The sequence below is a fragment of the Ammospiza nelsoni genome, chromosome 17 (assembly GCF_027579445.1).
Source record: "Ammospiza nelsoni isolate bAmmNel1 chromosome 17, bAmmNel1.pri, whole genome shotgun sequence".
Lineage (NCBI taxonomy): Eukaryota > Metazoa > Chordata > Aves > Passeriformes > Passerellidae > Ammospiza > Ammospiza nelsoni.
This window is the reverse complement of record NC_080649.1, coordinates 7,892,768-7,911,713: the sequence shown is the minus strand read 5'-3', so window position 1 is coordinate 7,911,713 and position 18,946 is coordinate 7,892,768. Positions and strand designations below refer to the sequence as shown.

Genomic DNA, 18,946 nt, shown 5'->3' with positions numbered 1-18,946 from the left:
GGGGCAATTTGCATTCTAAAGCACTGCAGAGCTGTAGCTGAGAAATAAATGGAATTCCTGAATATTTCTGCCTTGAAAGGACCCGGTTTCACCTGTCTGTTTCTGTTGTTGAGTTCTTTCCCTCCTCTCCATCCTATGCATTTACCCTGCAGTGTTTTCAGTGGGACACAGCTCTGCTGAGGAGGGAGGCTGCAAATCCAGTTAATGCAATCAATATAGAGGAACTGAGTCCTTTCCAAATTAAAATTTCCTTCTCATAAGGAAACTCTTATTTGGACATTAATGGAAACCAAAATCACTACCCACACACCGAGCTCTGCCATTCAGAGCCAAGCTTGGAAGGCAAGCCTGTTTTCATTGCAGACTGAGCCAGGCTCCTATGCAAAAGTCTGCTAAAATCCAGGTGATAACATTCTTCCCTGCTGCTGGGAGTTCTCCTGGGTGTCTGACTGAAAACCCTGCTGTTACAGATCAGATGGGAACACCTTTGATCTTGGGGGTGCTCCTTACATGACACAGGCAGCAGTGTGTTACGATCCTGCCCCAGAATGTGCCCAGTGACTTGCAGCTGGTGGAGCAACGCTGTCAGGGAAGATGTCCCTGCTCCTGAGCCATGTCCTGGTGTGGGTCCAGCCCCTCCCTGCACCTCATCCCACTGTGCCAACAGCCCAGTCTGTGTCCCCTGCCATGACGGGTGACAGACTCCTTCCACTGGCCCAGCAAAGCAGTTTAAATGAGTCAATGACTGCTTTAGCCGTCTCCCAAGGGATGAAGCTCACTCCTCCTCCTCCCTGCAGCATCCCTTTCACAGCACTGGACTGGGGACCTCGTTAGCAACACAAATAAGTTTCCAAGCAGAAAAGGGACAAAAGTAAATCTGATCTCATCCCAGCTTCCTCTCCCGCTGGAGAGCCGGAGTGGCTGTGGCCAGCACGTGACTGCGATCTTGTCCCCATTCCACAGGGATGCCATTGAAAGGTTATGAAAATACTGAGCAGGACAGAGAAAGGAGGCATCCATCCGCTCCCCTCTCTGCAAGGGCCTGCTCCCTCTGTGAGTCTGGACCAGGGAAATCTGCAGAAAACAAGCCCTAGGTGCTCTCGAGGGGCAAAGATGTGCCAGAGCAGTCAGGGCAGCATGCTGTGGTGTGTGCAGGGTCCTGTTCAATCATAGAAACAACTTATTTACTCAAAATTAACCTTCTGCTCTGCAACTTGAAAGTTTCTGGGGTAGCTCTGTTTGCTGACCTCTGAGAGTGAGCAGTTTTATACAAATAAAATACCTGTGCACTTCACATACAGCCACTCTAGTGGCAGTCAGGCAAACAGGATACTCAAACTGCTGCACTGCCAGAGCCCTTTGAAGTGAAAGTCTCATTATGAAGGTCTTTATCAGCCAAAGAGATAAATTTCACCACTGAAATGACCCTTTTTCACAGTCCCTCCAGCTGCCAGACACAGGTGAGCAGCACTTTCACCAGCTGGCATTTCAGAGGCAGAAGCAGGCTCACACCACACCTTCCACGGGAGTTATAAGCCCCGACAGCATTGGCTGAAAAAGTTCATGCAAATCCCATGGTTCTCCCTCAGAAACACTGTCATTGAGGGCTGATCTTCTGATGACCACCCAGTAGTGACCGTGTTCCCCAGGGTGAGCTCCTGTCCCTCCTTGCAGGGCACCTGCTGCCTTCCCTCCTTACCCCTTCCTCCCACCGTCTCCCCTCCAGCTTATCTACTGATGCCTCTGTTGCCATTCCAAGTCAGATACTAATCTCATCCAACAGCATCTCATTATAATTAGCTCTTAATTGCCACTTAACACAGGGATCGTTTTTGGAAGGCCATAACAATTCTTCCTTGAGGAATTGAGTGTTAAAAGCTCGTTATGTGCCCCTATACACCCTTTGGGTAATTAAAATGATTCCAAGAGGCAAATTTAAAACGCTGCTGTGCACACAAGCCCGGCACACAAGATTTATATGGTTTCCTGGAGCACTAGTAGCATTTTCAAGGAGCAAACCACAGAAGTCAGTGTGTTTTAGACTCACCATGTCTGAAAGTCATGTCAGTAACTGGAAGTGGGAACATTTTAAGAAACACCTGTAAAATGCAAGGGGTTAATGCCACAGAAAAGTTGCATTGCTGCCGCTCTGCTGCAACTGGTGCCCCCAGCCAGGTGCAGCACATCGTGGAGAGTCTGCAGCACTCAGAGAGCCAGGAGAGAAACAGACTGTCAGACAAAACTCATCCTTAGCCATACAAAGTTTCAGCCAAGACTTCCTTCATTCCTGAACAAGTCAGACTCCTGAGAGATTTGAAAATGGACAATTTGCCAAATTCTTACCAAGATCTTCAGGGTTCCCACAGCAGGAGCTACAACTGAGTGCCAGTTCACTTTACTTAATCATCCATCTGTCAGTGCAGCAGTGAGGACACAGAGAGTCCTGATGCTTCTCAAGCCCTGTGCCAACAGGGTCTATTCACAGCGCTCTGCACAACACCACGCTGAAATAAAAGGCAATAAATGGGCCTGGTGCTTTCTCAGAGTGTACTGTGCTGTTCTCCTCCCCACTCCCCCTTTTCTTTTACTATTCAGGAGATGCCATTACTTTTGGTAGGGCATGAGTGACTGCTGAGCTCAAGTGGCTCCTGGGGAAAACATACAGGCTCTGTGCAGAAATATTTTTTGGAGAAGTGCCCATGATTTACAATCCCTATGACTAGCAAGTTTCTCTTTTTTGAAACACACTTCAACAAGTTTCACATGGGACATGATAAAAAGAGATGCTCAGAAAACACCCTTATACCCCCATCAGTCACCTCTTGGGCAGCAAACAGGCCCAGAGGTGAGAACTGCACAAAATTCAGGGTTCCTGAAAATCCCTCCTGTAGAAGCCAAGCCTGCACAACCAATTTAAATGAAGGAAAAATCTGTAATGTGCCCGCTCATTTGCTGATGCTTTTATGCCTCAACGTGGTCCTAGGAGAACTTCCAAGAAGCTGTAGGAATATATTCCTAAAAACATTGCACAGCACAGAGAAGTCTTTTGCAACAGAAATGGAGGAATGACTCATTTCCTCTGCAGCGGCCGCTCCGGCATTTCCCCCGCTCAGGCAGAGCAGCAGCTCCCTTGCCACGGCAGGAGGAGCTGGGAAACTCAGGAGCAGCTTCCAGCTTGTGTAAATCAGAGTAAATTTTGACTTGCCTTCAAAACCAGTGATCCCTGATTGTCATCTGGTGGAGCACAGGAGACAGACTGGCAAACTGCACCCAAACACTCCCTCCCTCGATGGGAGTTTTGTATTTCAGCATTTTAATTTTGCACAGGATTAAACCCTGAAAGAGAGAGCCAAGAGCTGCCCTCTCCTTTGCCCTCCCCTGAAGCAGTACACACATGGATTGCCAGTGAATTCAGCTCCAAGTTTCTCCTCTCCCCTACTTGAAACTAAAAGGAGTGGACTGAAATTGTCAGGCAGAAGTGGGCTGTTTGCTGCTCTTCCTGTTTCTACTGCTGTTTGTTTTCAGTCAGTACAGTGAGACTTCTCAAAGCAACTCTTTCACTTTATGCCTTAGGAATCCATAATAAATTTTTGGTAATTTTTGGTAACTTTTCCCAGCACGATATCCATCAAGCCTGTCTGCTCGTTTCCTTGCATCCCCTTTTTCCCTCCCCCTCACCCAGATTATCATGGGGACCCTGTGGCAGGGATAAAAGCCAACAGACAATCACAAGTATCATGAAATCACTAACAAACCCGTGTCACATTCAGCCCAGCCCAGAGAGATGAATATTCTCTTTGCAGCTCTGGTCCCATTTTTTTCAGAGGTTTTGTGGGGCTTTTTGGGGTTTATTTTTTTGTTGGTTTTGTTTGGTTTTGGTTTTGGGGTTTTTTTGGGGGGTGGGGGTGTTTATGTTTCATTTTTCTGTTGGTTTGGTTTGAGGTTTTTTTGGGTGGGGTGGGAGAGGGGGGAGGAACTCCCAGAAGTGTCAAGAAAAGTAGCTTGTATTGGAATACACCGAATTCTTCCGAGTCTCTGAATCACCATTGCTATCCTTTAAAAGGAAAAATCCAAAGCTTAACACAGAGCCCGGTACACGGTGACATTTGATGCACACGTTGCTAACAACCTGAAAGCATTTTGCATATAAATCGTTACTCCAATCCACGGGCTGTTTACAGACACAGAACACACATTACCTGTAGAGCTCTGCTGCTGATCTCTTACAAAGCACTGGCAAATACCCCAATTCTTGGTTACTTATTTAAAATAGGACACTGAAGGTACTGTGCACAAGAGCAGAGGTAGTCTCTTAATTAGCCACCTGTTTTGTTTGAGAAATCCGGAGAGATCTACCCATGGTCAGCCGTCCATATCCTGCTTGTTGTAGGGCTGGAGCTCCTCCAGCCTCTCCAGCAAGCAGAGCAGCGTGCTCCAAAGCATCAGCGAGCACTGAAGGAGAATCCTGGTGCTGTAAGGGGTGCCAGTCCTTATTCCTCTCTCAACAACCAGCGTCCCAGTGCTGTCAGCCCAAGAAAAGTGGGACTGGCTGCTCTTCTTGCCAGCTACTGAAATTATGTCACTTACCTCAGGAAGATCACCAGGCATACATTGAGAGGTGACACAAGAAATAAACCAGCCTGGAAATTTCTCGTGTCTGAAATCTTTTGGAGCCATATGAAAATGGGATGCACAAATAAGATCCCCTTCCCTTCTGACAGCATTAACTTGCATTAGCAGTATTTAATCAGCAATTCACTGCTGATCTTGGCAGCATGACAAGGAGGTATTTGCACAAGGATGGAAAGATTTTAAACAATTTATCCAATGTGATGGATGCAAACAGGCTTTTCTTTAAACACCATGCATGCAAGTCCTTAGGCCAGTTAATTTTTTGTTAACAGATTTATCACTAAAGGAAAGTACTGTGTTTCTCTCCTGTTGAATAGGAACTCAGGCTTCAAACAGAGAATAACTTCAGAGCAAGAACTGAATGGAGACCAGAGGAGGGCTATTGCTTTTAAGGAAGCCATTAACAAGAGATAATGTTATTAGAGGTGAAGCTCTAAATACATTTTCACCATGCCAGCTTGGGTGGCTGAGTGTTGACACTAAATGTTGACATTCCTCCAGACTTTGCCAGCAAGAAGCCCGTTAGCCACCCTGTGCCAGCAACTGCTGCCCCTCTCAGAAGCAGCTCCTGCAAGGCAAAGGCAGGCACACAAAGACCTGCAGAAAGCCACTTCCAGCCTGGCTTTGATTCAATGATTTAAAAGCTCAGGGTCTTGCTGTTATTTCATTAATAGGGAACACCAGCAAAGCTATGTGTATAGTTGTTGCATCTTACAAAGACTAATAAAGGCAATTTGGTGGCCCATCCAAAAAGCTCCTGCTGCCTTCAGCAGGACTTTTCCCACATTTAATAAAAGCCTGACCTACCCTGCTTGGCACGGAGACGTGTCTGGACATGCCATGCTGAAGAATCACACAGACACTGTGAAATGAAGCACCAGAAAGAGCAGATCTGCAGCAACCCAACACTGGAACCAAGGAAACAGCAACTCTGAGCAAGCCAACCACAAACCCCAAGGTGCTCCATTTCAGAAGGCAGCAGCACCACAGGCAGTGCCAGCTGTGCTCCACTCTCCCTTCTGGCTCTCCTCCACATCCCTCTGCACAGCTCCTAAGGCGTGGACTTCCTGCTTTTCCAGCATTTGGCCACTTCAGGAGTCTCCTCCTAAAGAGCACATACACCTGCCAATTACAGTTCTGTGGCTGCAGGTAGCTGTTAGTGAAAAAAAGGCAACAAGGAATTTAAATCTTGAGGCACAGATGCTTTAACACAGTTGTTTATTATGACAGTGAAATATTCAAACAAAACCACCAACTTTTTATGGAAACAATAAAAGTGCAAATGTACTTTGGAATTAAATAGAATGAATTTATAAACGTTTCATTAAAATGGGCTGACACTTTGAGCCTATAAACACTTAAAAAACCAAAACAATAGCAGCTGAACACTTCAGTTTCCTCTTTGGTCTTATGATTAACCAGCAAAAAATAGTTGTACCAGGAATGTCCATTACAAAAAGATACTTAAAATTTACATTACTCCACAGAGATTCAAAATCAAAAGAGGAATGTTTGCAAGATATTTGGTCAGATAAAATATAATGCCTTTGAGAAATAGAGAGCATTTTTCAACACAAAATGAAATTACATATATGAATTTTGGTACTGTAAATTAACTTATTCTCTTGCAGGTCTGACTCCTCTTCCCAATCAATGTTGAATAAAAACAACTTCATTTGCACAGTCTTTGCAAAATTAGGTTGCAGATAAGAGAACCAAGAGCCTGTGTTAGTGCTAAATAACTTGCTCCTTTTTCTGTGTTTGTGTTTCTGTTTACACACACACAGGCAACCCTACTGAATCCACGGTACATTTCAACAGCTACAGCCTTAGCAAACAGGTAAGCATAACCTTGCTGTGTATCCATGGGCTGGGAGAGGAGGAAGAAGGCAAAAGGGCCACAGGATTACTCACATGGGTCAAGCTCTCTGTACACCTCCCTGGAGATAAGGCCCTGAAAACAGCCCCAGCACGCAGCAGGCACCAGTGCTGTCATGTTTCCGTGGAATAAGATGAATGCTGTAACAGAAACCCAACTTCTGTCAGCTCCTTTCATCAATGCTATTCATGAATGCATGCTTTAGAGCAGATAAGGGGAATACATTTAATATCTCAGTTGTACACCTGAGCCACCAAGTGCACACACATTGCCTCATGGCAGGATGCCCCCTCACCTCAAGGCTCACTCAAGCTCAAGGTGAAAGCAGACACATGCATTTTCTCCATCATCAACTCAAAGCATGCCTTCTGAGCAAAAACTCACACTGAAGATCTACTAGCATAGCTAATGAACTGAGGGCTTGCCTCACTTTTTACCCTGATGGACTCAACTGCTTTGGAAATATTGTCAAAACAAAACCCACTTAAATCTCTTTACCCTACACTCCAATCCAATTACTTTCAATAGTTCTCCAATTTTACCCCATGTCCTTTGGCTTGTTTGCAGTGCATCCTCACTGAGAGTTTACCATCATTGTCACTCACCCCTCAGCCCAACTTTCATTTTCTAAACTATTTACATTCTCTACCATCTCTTCTTGTCATGTATTTTCCAATGCAATTCTCTTCTCCTGACCTTACCACATTTTACTGAGGAAGTCCTTACCAAGTCCATTACAGATTTCCATGTATTGTGGCCATACTAAACAAATTCACACCCCTGTCCAGAGAAAAGTTCCCTTTCCAGAGACAGGGATGCAGTGATATAAACAGATATAAACATAGACAGCTGACTGAAGTGATCATGATGCCAGAATTAACAACTCAAGGATTTTCATGTCAAGAGTTCAGGCAGCCACAGGACTCTGGGCTGGCCATCTAGTTCTTCTTTGGGCAAAAGATTCAATGGCTTTGATTGCAGAACTGAATCTTGAATCTTATTTTAAATGCCAAGAAACACAACCCTGCAAAAATAGTACATATCATGGTCTGCTACAAAAAAACCCCAACAACCCAGAATGTAGCTGACTTAGTCTTAAATACCATGTGCAAAGAACATTTGATCAATACTACCTATAAATACACTATTTGTATTTGTAGAAAGAAGCACAGGGCTTCGAATACAAAAATAACCCAGCTTGTGGGTGTGACCTATGCCATAATTACCTGAAAATATGACTGCAAGAGCAGTTAAAGAAATAGACAAAAGTAGGCAAACATCTGCCTAGGGAGTGTTTCCATTTAGAAAAATAGATTTGTATAAAGCTTCATAGATTCTGACAATGTTTGTTTCATGTTCTGATGCACAGAACTGTGAGTAAGGCACACCAATCCACCAGGGAGAGGAAGAGCAGGTTACTTACTTCAGGCTATCCTAAAGCTCCCCAGAAGTTACACTTGGTGGTCCTTCACAATTTGGGAGTGCTCTCTCAGGACACAGCACTGCAGGTAATAAGGCACTTGCTTAGCTTCCTGAGCACCAGCAATTCAGCAACACATTTTGGGACTTAATACATCGAATGCTTGAGCAGGTGACCAAAAAAAGTAAGGATTTGAATTTCTGAATTTTTTGATACCCTGGTACACCTGCATTGTAAGGACACTTGCAAACCTGGCTGCATCACAACTCACCAGGTTATTCCAGCAACTGGGACATAACCAGATAAAAAGTGGCAATTATCTGCCTGATATTTATACTCAGAGGGCATCAGAATCTGTAGCCCAGGACTGCTACTGTACCACGAATCAGTGCTAAATAATTCTGAAGTACCCTGAAATATTTTACTTTCTTCTCCCCATAAAAAAATAACAATTTGCTATAACACAGCACTAGAAAATCCCATCAAGGTTATTTGGTTCAAACACTGACACAATCAAGACAACTGGTTAGGCAGTTATCCAAAAATCCTACCAAACTCCTACCAGGGAGCAGGAGGGTGCCACAGTCAACTTATGGCACTGAGATTTGGACTGGTTTAAAGTTTGTTCCAAAATATAATAGAGAATTTCTTATTTTGTTGTTGGTCCTTGAGGTAAAGCATATTCTAAGGAAATAATACTTGAATACAGAAACAAATAATAGAACTCAACTAGAACCCACAAACAAATGAACCTCAGAGTATTTCTTTTAAAAGGTTTTCCTTAGGGTAATTTAACTACCACTCTAACAAAACACTAATGCCTCCTCAATAGCAATATTTAGTGCAGCCAATTATCCTAAAAATAAGGCCTTTGTGAAAATAAAGTGCTATTTGTTTCCTTCTATCTGCACTTCAATCCTTCAATATAACCTTCACTTGAACACAAATGTAAAACTAGATTCTTCATCCTGTTATAAGAGCAGTTTCACTCCTTCCCTCAAGTTTACATTAACATGTGTTACATTTCTGTTCAGCACAATGTGCTCGATTACCCAGGAAATTTAAAGCATGGCATTGAGCATTTCAAACTGTGATCCACACCCATGCTCTAGTGCTTATCACATTTTAGGAACATCTTGGTACATTGATGGATGGGGGATGTGCTGTTTGCACTTGGGAGATTTTTAAATCCCACATGGATTTTGCATCATAAAAAGAAAATCTCAGAAAAAGCTATTTTGCCACTAAGACAAGAAGTTAACACGGATTTCTAAAAATTTCAGTTTGAGCCTTTTAGTTTGCAAACTGTAAACCAAAGGCAACACTTGAGGACTAAGGCATTTCCCCAGAAATGTCAGAATTTCCCCACGTAAAACCAATGAGAATGAAAATCACGACTTCAGTAAGTCTTGGCCCGCTCTTCTCAGGGCAGGAACAGAACCACAGAAGCACAATTCATCAGTCCCAGCATCCTCAGGCAGATGCAGGCTCCTGAAGCACCAGGGAGCTGGGTGTGTGTGATGGAGAGTCCCAGGTGCCAGCAGCTCTCCCAGCACCAGCGAGTCTGGAGTGTGTGATGGAGTCTCGGGTGCCAGCAGCTCTCCCAGCACCAGCGAGTCTGGAGTGTGTGATGGAGAGTCCCAGGCGCCAGCAGCTCTCCCAGCTCACTCTCCCGCTGGCAGCTCCCGCTTGGCCTCAGCGCTGTGGCGGCACGGGGCGGGCACCGGGCGCCAGTACCGGGGGCTGCTGTACATCCTGATGATGTGCGGGGCCTGCACCCACGTGCTGATCAGCTGGAAAGCCACGAGGTCCAGCGTGGGCCCGTCAAAAGCAGACAGCAAGTTCACAGGGGCGGCTTCCTTGAGGAACCGGGGCAGCGCCACGGCCTCGGGGAGGCTGGTGTTGCCCAGGAAGAAATCCATCAGCACCTGCTTGCGCAGGCAGTCCCTGAGGTACAGCACCAGGTCCTCCAGCCGCTCCACCAGGAACTGCTCATCCCAGGCCTCCAAGGGCCCCTGCAGCAGCAGGGAGAAGAGGGCCGTCTTCAGTACGTACGAGGAGAGCACCCGGCCCCACTGGGAGCAGAAGGGCTCCTCCAGGCCGTGCCCGCGGAGGTCCCGCAGGCCCTTGAGGATCTGCAGGCACTTGAGGTGGCAGGAGGCGGCCGGGGCCTGCTCCTTCAGCCAGCCCAGCAGCCGCTGCTCCTGCCGCGAGGCGTTGAGGCCCCAGAGCGCCTCGGGGGCCAGGGAGCCGTGGGGGCTCTCGGGCGGCAGGGCCGTGAGGTAGAGGGCGTCGCCGAGAGGGATGGCCGGGATGAGGCGCACGGCCATGGAGATGTGGCAGCACACGTAGTCAGAGCAGGGCAGGATGTGCAGCGTGGGCGGCTGCCCGGGGCACGCCGAGAGGCTGACGCGGCACCGCTCCTGCAGCCGATAGCGCACGGCGCCCAGGCACCGCTGCAGATGGCCTTGGAACCAGCGCAGCACCAGCCCCGAGGAGAGGTGGCTGCGGCCCTGCAGCTCCACGCAGAAGCCCTCGGCGAAGGGCCGGCAGCGTCGTGTCCAGCCGTCCCTCGCCCGCAGGCCGCAGACGAAGGCGCCGCACGGCCCCAGCCCGTCAGCGCAGCGCGGCTGCGGCTCCAGGTGCGGCGGCAGCCGCAGGGGCACCAGGATGTCGAAGCAGTCGGGGCTGCGCACCTTGTGCTGCTCGTAGGCGCTGCCTATGCGCACGAAGTCCCCGCGCAGGCTGAGCGCCAGCGGGCCGGGCTGCAGCCCCTGCGCCTTGGCGGCGCGCACCAGCTCGGCCACCACCCGGCCCACGTGCGCCTTGCTGTGCCCCAGCACGTGCGGCGACACCCGCAGCTGCCGCGCGTGGAACCGCTCCAGGGCTCCGCGCCGCGCCCCCGCCGCGCCCCGCGCCCCGCCGCGCCCGGGGCCGCCGCCCGCCGCGCCGTAGCAGCGGGCCAGCAGGCAGCCGAGCAGCAGCAGCGCCGAGCCCTTCAGCAGCGGCAGCCCGGACCCCGCCGCCTCCGCTGCCGCCTCCGCCGCCGCGTCCTCCGGGCCCCCCGCGCCCTCCCCGGCCGCGCTGCCGCGCAGCGCCTGGTAGAGGCAGAGGAGCGCGGTGCAGAACGCCGTCAGCAGCGGCCAGAAGCCCCGCACGCGGAGGGGGGACACGGGCAGGGCGCGGCGGGGGCTCGGGCCGCGGGGGGAGCCGCCGCCGCCGCCCGGCCCCGCGGGCGGGGAGCGCCCGCCCCCGCCGGCCCCCTCCTCCTCCGCCCCGGCCGCCCCCAGCGCGGGCCCCGCCGCTGCCCCTCGCCCGCCGCGCCCCTGCCTGCCCCGGCCGCCGCTCCGCTCCGCTCCGCCGCCGGCTTCCTCTTCCGAGGGACGCGGGCCCGCGTCAGCCGCCGGCTGAGCTCAGAGGAAATGCCGCGGGCGGCGGCCCGAGGGCCGGGGGCGTTGTCCGACGGGGGCCGGCCCGGGGCGGGGAGCGGCGCCGCCCGCGCGGTCGCGGCTTTCCGATTTCGCGATGTCCCGCTTGTCCCGATCTCCCGCTGATTTCCCGATATCCCCTTTCCCGCCTTCCCGCCCAGGCGGGCAGAGCCCCCCGCAGCCCTGCCCGTGCTGGCCCCGAGAGAGGAGCGAGAGTCGGCAGTTCCGTGTCCCCCTCCCTGCATCAGCGTCCTGCAGCGTGTTTTGGTGTCAAGCCGAGTTTCTGTACCCCCACAGGAGGGGACAGCGGTGTGGTGTCACAAGCTCCACGTTGCACGGTTTTCCTCAAAGAAGTCCTACAGGCCTGGCCCGCTGCAGGCGAGTCCATCCAGCTCCCAGCTCTGCCTGAGGGTCTCGATGCCAAAGGAGCAGCAAAACCATCAATGCCAGTGCACCAGGGTGTGTACGGGCTGCTGCCGTGCTAACAGCTGCCTGCAGTCATAGAATCAGTCAAAAGCCTTGGGTTTTTTACCTTGTGCCCAAATTATTAACAAATTAAAAGAGAAGAAATAACCCCGGGGTTTAAATCTACACAGATACTTGAGATGATTTTTAAACACATAGTTTGCTGGGAGTATGTTAAACTGTCTCAAATATTGACGAGGACAGGGTCATCATCCTCAACTTCTGTTTGCCTAATAAATATTTACAGAGTTTTGAAGCTGTTTGCTGAAGTTTGAGGACCATCTTTGTAAGCATTCGGCTTGGTTTAATTTTGGGTGATAAAGTTCCTGTGCTGCATCTGCACGGTGCCATGAGTGGCTCCACGTAGGTGAAAAGCAGTTCTTGAACACAAGAAACTGAACCCAGCAAACTGCAAATGCAGTAACAAGGAATAGGTCAGAGAACCAAGAAATATGCCATACAAATGTTTGGTTATACAATTGTCTTTATATGAAACAAAATATGACTTTAGGTACATAAAATTCATTCTTGACAGGAAGTAGCATATGTTGCATAGCCAAGATGCTGCTCACAAAGGCAAACCAGGTAACCAAGCTCAAGCAGCCTCAATTAATTCACAGGTAACCAACCTAGGGTGAAAGTTAAGAGTACACTTGAGAGGTACAAAGGGGAGTCCTGATCACTCCAACTCTGACTCTTGGAGTTACAGTCAAGAGATTGAGGATTTTTAAAATTAAAAATAAAGATGTAAAGGCCAGAAACCACAGGCAATTTTATAACAGCCAGCAAAACATTCCATGTCCTACAACCAAAAGCATGTTTTCTGACAGCTTCAGCTAGCGAAGTCCATAGCCTTGCTACTCAGAAATATCATCCTACAACAGCCATATCTTGCAAAGAAAACCCAGGAAATGAAAAGCATCTTTCTTTCCCACTCCCTGTTTCATGCTTTCCTATATTTCTTCACAAGGCTGAATGAGGGGACAAAACCATCCATTGTTCTGCTTATTGCCTGTGACCCATCACTTTACTTTGTCCTGCACCCCCAAAACTCCAAACTGTTTAAATAACACAGCTGTCCTGGTATTAAACCGATCCTTCAAGATGTTTTATTGGAAAATATTGTTGAACTCTGTGAACTCTTGGCTCATACATTCAATTTTTACTAGCCTGTGGGTTTTTTTCACCCCCAAGCCCAGCATGTTTCACATGCCTTTGGGCCTTGCTCCAGGCACACAGATTTTTGAAGACAGGCTGCACTCTCTTTTCATGCAGGGCTGATTGGATTAGCTGCACAGCCACGCTCAGGAGACAGACAGCTGCATCTGCAGGAGCTGGCACAGCCCTTGGTGCCTGCTGCCCACTGGGGAGCTCACCAGCACAGCAGTTATCCCTCTGGGATTTCTGCACAGCCTTGGGCTGATGAGAGATGGCCAGTGGCTTGTTTTCTGGGACCTTGGCTGTTTTACGACTCCCTGAGCACAGGGTGAGTCTCTGGGAAAATTGCTGAGTACATCCCAGAGGTGCTCAGCTTTATGAAGTTTTTAATAAATATTGCGTACTCAAGAAAAATAATGGGTTGTACACTAATAAACATGACCTCAAAACTGGGACCAGAGAGAATTCATAACATCAATTTTTACTACCATTGTTTAAATCACCCATTGTTTAAATCTGTTATCTAAACACTCACTCCAGAATGTCCCATATACAGGATATCCTGCTCACTAAATAAGGAATAATGTTATTATTTAACAAGTTGAGCTAAAAATAGCTCATGGTAGCTCTGAGGGAGATTTGCAGAGGTAAAAGAAAGCAGTGGGTCAGAGCATCCAATAAAGTTTCTCCACAGCTGGCAGTATTCATACATCTGTGTGACGGATCTGTTCATGCTCCAGTACACCAGCCACTGTCAGAGACACGGGCACAGCACCTGGGGAGACAGAAGGAAGTAGAAGGGCAGAAGGCACAAACAGGTGATGATATTTGACTGATGCTTTTATGATCTACCTGAGACACAAGCCTGAGGTTTCCTCCCAGCTATCCCAGGTCAGTATGTGCCCTGCTGAACCAGAGATGCACAGTCTATGCAGGTGCAGGGGGAAGTCTCTGGGGATCCCTTCCTGCAGCAGTGCTGTGCAGTTGCTTTTCTCCATCTTCTCATAATGCACTATTAAACAGTCTATAGCAGAAAAGTACAATTGCAAAAAAATACAAGTCTGAATGGTTGGTCACTTGGCTTCATGCCCCAGTAATTACTCTTCTAATTATTTCCTCTGAAAGCAAAGCTACCAACACATATCTCCCACAGCCCACTGGATGGTCCAGCCAAGGAGTTGCCATGATCAAAATAAATATCCTTTGCCTGCCATTCCTCTGATTCCCAGATTTTATGGGATACTATTACCTACAATACAAACCAGCAGCATCAGACAGACATAAATCCAGTTTTTATTGTGGACTAATGGATCTCTGCCAGTCACAGCAGCAGGGGATGGGAAACCAGAGAGGGTGTCCTGCTACCACAAACAGCTGAGGGGGCCAGACCTCCACATGGACATGAAGGAGTTTAGGGTGTAACTGCACATTCTCTCTTCAAATATTTTGTTTACTAAGTCAGATGTGCTTGCCACCTCTGCCAGTCTGTTTGCTCACTAACTATCAGCAGGGTGTAGCACTTCTTAATCTGAGAGCCTGCAGGCAGACTGGGTTGCTGTAAACCACACACAGCCCAATACAGGATTTCCTTTCTGTAGATGAATGGTTTCCTGAGTAATTCATACAACAATCTCTTGTCCAAGCCTGTCCTTATCACAAACAGAAGCACCCTGGTGATCAGTACATTTCCAGCTTATCCTGTATCATTTGAAAACCATCAAGGATTACTTTTTTGCACAGAAACTTGTTTGAGCAGGGCATTTATACTTACCCATTACCTGGCATAGAGGAAGACATGCCTGTGTGTTTCCAGCTATGGAATGAAGCAGGAATGTAACCCCCACCCATCTGCATCAGTGTCATTGGCACACTGAGTTCTGTCTGATGGGCTGTGACTCTGGGACTCAGCTGTCCCTTGAAGCTCAAGTGGCTCATGTTGTGAAGAATTCCAACTACAGCATCATGAAAAGGAAACATCTTTCAGGAGAGTGCAAGTACACAACCATCACACAGAAGGGTTATCAGCAGTGATGGGGAATCTTTCTTACGTTGAAAATGCAAACATGAAAACTCTGCAGGTCAAGACTGTAAGTCTTGCACTTTAAGTTCAGTTTTTGATGTAATCCAGATTTAAATGACAGCAGTCACAGCTTGCAGTGCTTTACCTAAACACTGCAGCCAACAAGCCCAGCTAACTCTCCCAGGGCAGCAGAGGAGGGGATCATGCTGTGCTAGTGACAAGGCCCCAGTGTGTCACCTTCCATGCAGGAGCCTCCTCAGCCCTTCCCTTTCCCTGTCACCCCAGGGCTCAGCAGATGCTGTGGGTCTGAGGATCCCCACTATGGAATCCCCAAGTTTAAGAAGCATCAGATAGAGCCAAACCTTGTGTGTTCTTGTGTTGAAGTAGTTTAACAAAAACCAGTTTAATACAGATTTAATTACAACTTGGATGCATTTGAGTGAGTTCAAATGTGAATTGAATCACTGACTGAAACAGTTTAGTTTAATTAGTGGAAAGTAACTGAAATGTGTATTTGCACTATAACTTGCTTAACTAATAAAAAATGATTGCATAGCTGAGCCCTGATTTACTGATTAAAGCAGAGTATTTTAAATGAGGACTTTAGCAGTTCCATTATACCAGTTTGGGGTTGTGCCATTTCTGTTTTTCACAACCAGGGCAAGGCAGCTGGAGAAGAGTCACCAGGCTTGTCCCAGAGCTCTGTGCTGGTTTCAGCAGGGCTGTGTCAGTGTCACTGGAGGCTTTCAAAGAGCAGCAAAGCAGCAGCAGCTCCATCCCTTCAGTGACTGTCATTACTGGGTCTTTCTGCTTTGGGTTTATGCCCCCCATTTTTATTGTCATGAAATGAGAGAAGGGGTTTTGTGCCTGACAAATACCCTGCAGCAGCCAGCCACAAAGATGAAGTTTAGGCACAGAGTGATGAGATACAGCTCAGAGAATCAAAGCAAAGCACACAACAGGGAACAAGCTCTGTTATCAGCTTACAGCCCCAAATAATGAGATGATCCTGGCTCAGCTGACACTCTCCTGATGAGCCTGAGCTGGATCACTCACCCAGGGAAAAGGAGGGAAAATACAGTGTGGGAGGGAGGATCTGTCTGGGGAAACTGGCTTATCAGCACTCAGCAATTAGGGTGGGAAATGTGAGGCTCTGGCTCACAGCACCTGTTCTGCAGGGCTGGAGGGCAGGGGCAGCCCTAGGAAGGCCTGTCCTGGACCCTCACCTCATCCTGCCAAGGACAGAGAGGGGGAAAGCTAATGGCTTAAAAGGAAAGTGACCTGCAGAGAAAACAAAGCAACCCCAGACTATAAAGGACCCAAGCCAGCACTCTTTCCCACTGCATTCCCAGAGGAATGGGAGCAGAGGTCCTTGGGCTCAGGGAGGTTTCACACCACACCCAAACCCACACGTGGAGCCTGGCAGCAATCCCCAGCTGGGTTATCCCCATCAGGAAACACCACCCCACAGAGGGCAGTGCCTGTGCACTGCTCTGGCCCACCTGGTTTGGCTGAAAGATGCTGGGGGGATGCTGCCAGCACTGCTCAGCATGAAATGCAAACCTTGCAGCACAGTGCCTGGTCTAGGAGATGTCTGCACATGGAGTGTTGAAATCATGGCTAAAAATCAGCCTCAGTCATGTAAACTTCGTGGTTCAAAATCAATTCTTTCCCTGCTTGGCTGCCCTGTGAGGGGATGAGCAGTACAGTGATGGAGCCTGAAATCTCAGGGCTACATTTGATCTCTTCCCAGCATCTCTCCACAGTGATTTCTCAGGCTGCATCTCTTTAACTAAGGTTAAACTTTGCACAGATCAATGCAAAGCAACACAATTACTTCATTTGCAAGGCAGCAAGGGAAGCATATTCCTATCTTTAAGGCCATTCAGATGAGCTCATTTAATGACAGCTATTTTTACATATGGTGTCATAGGTTTCATTATTACAGTGTCAACCACTTGAACAGAGGTGGGAGCATCTTTCATGTTCTACCTAATTCAATTTAAATATTTTTTTTAAATTTATGATACAGAAGGCATCATATTTCCTCCCTGGAACTGTAAAATACAGGTTTCTCACATAGATGCAAATGCAAAGCAAACCCACTGGAACAACAGGAATGGCCCAGGCTTTGCTAAGGCAGACTGAGGTCAAGAACAAACTGCCTTTACAACAAGCTGGTTCATGTTTGAATGTTATTTCTTTACTTCCAGAACTCATTCTGTCTTCTGTTCCCCTTGCTATCCCTAAAGTGGTACCTGCAAACAGGGGAAGAGAATGGTGAATACAAAAGTTTCCCCTTCCCCATCTCAGCATTTGTGTGAACAGACCCATCCATGACCTGGCTGAGGTCCTACCTGTGCAAGGGAGTGGATCCCTCACTGGGGGCTTCACAAAATCTCACCAGCACTGGGTTCATGCTGCAGTGCCCAGAACCAGCCCCTTCCCCAGCCAGGGGGTCACCAGTGCCCAGGGGACCTTTATAGCTGAATGGAGAAGAATATACTTGCAACTGAAGGAGGACATAAATGTTGAAGGAAGTGTGGAGCAGTAAAAGTCTTGAGCTCATTGCAGCATCCATCTTTAGGGACTGTGGATGTGGAGCTGCAGAGCACAGACCTGCCAGCCACCCCTGCAATAATTTTCTGATCCCCAGGGTAGCACAGAAAAGGAATATCTGTGGTGGGCAAAGAATGAAGAGCATGGACTGAAAAACAAAGAACTGGGTCTACCCAAAACCCAGCTTCTGCTCAGATTGCATCTCTTGAAATGACACAACACTGTCCTCATATTAATGTGCTTTTCCCTCCATCTCTGCTCTGCCTGCTGCCACAGCATGACAGATGACAGAGGCTTGGGGAGAGCTGCCTCAGGCTGCATGAATTTCAAGCTCTCTCTGAGAGCACTTTGATATTGGAAGTTAAACACTTGAAATCTCCATACCTTGGGCTCTGCTGTGGTTACAGCTTTTCTGGGATGTGCTCTGAGGGGAGCACAGCTTCAACAGCTCATCTCTGTGGGAAGGTTTTTAGTCATTTAAGAAGTATGAAATACTACGGGTTCTATCTGATCTTGCTAAAAGATTTCAGTTCACACAATTTCAGCACTTTAGCCTTTGGCTCTGGAATAAATATTAAACCCTCTTTCTAGATCAATTTTTTGACAGGTTTATGAATTATATGCCAAATAAATATGTTTTAAATATCACTCCTAAATACATTAGAGAACAATGAATTATTTGTGATAATTGAGTGCTTCATTGAATTTATTTCCTTTGATTTAGCTCCCCAAGTAGATGAATATTACAAAAAATAGGTATGTCCCAAAACAGTCAGACAACAATTCCATTTACAACCTCTCCATTGATCAAAGACAGGGAGTAGAAACATGCATAACTTAGTTTTAGTGCCCGTCCTCATCCATCAGCAAAAAGCAAGGCATCCACAGCTCAAAACATACCTGAACATACTGCTCACTGTGTGGAAGCCCAGTGGCAGACAGGCTGTCCTCTCCTGGCCTCCAGCCATGCTTGCAGGTCATTGGCACAGCATGAAACAATCATTAGGACAGCATGAAACCTCCATTGGGACAGCATGAAGCCACCACTGGGACAGCATGAAACCACCTCTCCTCTGCTCCAGGGGAGCCCAGCTCCTGCTCAGCAGTGCAAGCTCACCCCTGGCACCAGCTCACCAGGAAGGGCTGGAAGGTTTGAGTCCATAAGTACCCCTGTGTGCTCCCTGCATGCTACAAGAGAGTGGAGAGCACCCAGCAGATCTGAAGATGGGGCCAGTAAAAGGGTCTTGGCAGCCCTAAATGTAAATGGCTCCAACTACAGCGTGTTCCAGCCACCAGCTGTCCCCTTGTCAGCTCCACAGGTGCAGCTGAGCCCCCCAAAAGTGGCTCAGGCCATAGCAGCACTCATCTCTGTGAGCAGCCCTGAG

At 48.2% G+C, this 18,946-nt stretch overlaps 1 protein-coding gene across 1 annotated transcript; it reads right to left on the bottom strand.

Annotated features, from left to right (window-relative positions):
- Window positions 1–9,516: 9,516 nt before the first annotated feature.
- On the bottom strand, window positions 9,517–18,529 carry ITPRIPL2 (ITPRIP like 2). Its single transcript, XM_059484669.1, has 7 exons — window positions 18,462–18,529; window positions 17,210–17,260; window positions 16,229–16,234; window positions 14,761–14,795; window positions 13,693–13,757; window positions 11,396–11,551; window positions 9,517–11,338 (listed from the first exon to the last, which is right to left on the bottom strand). The coding sequence occupies exons 1-7, from the start codon at window positions 18,527–18,529 to the stop codon at window positions 9,596–9,598; spliced, it is 2,124 nt and encodes a 707-aa protein (XP_059340652.1). The 3' UTR covers window positions 9,517–9,595.
- Between the last annotated feature and the right edge of the window lie 417 nt (window positions 18,530–18,946).

Excerpts from the sequence above, each read along its gene's own strand:
- ITPRIPL2 (XM_059484669.1), bottom strand. The coding sequence starts at position 18,529 with ATGGCTGGAGGCCAGGAGAGGACAGCCTGTCTGCCACTGGGCTTCCAC. Across the intron at positions 13,758-14,760 it reads CATGTCTTCCTCTATGCCAG|GTGCTGTGCCCGTGTCTCTG; the intron begins GTAATGGGTAAG and ends CTGTCTCCCCAG. Across the intron at positions 11,339-11,395 it reads CCCGCCCCGGGCCGGCCCCC|CCGGCGGCTGACGCGGGCCC; the intron begins GTCGGACAACGC and ends CTCTGAGCTCAG.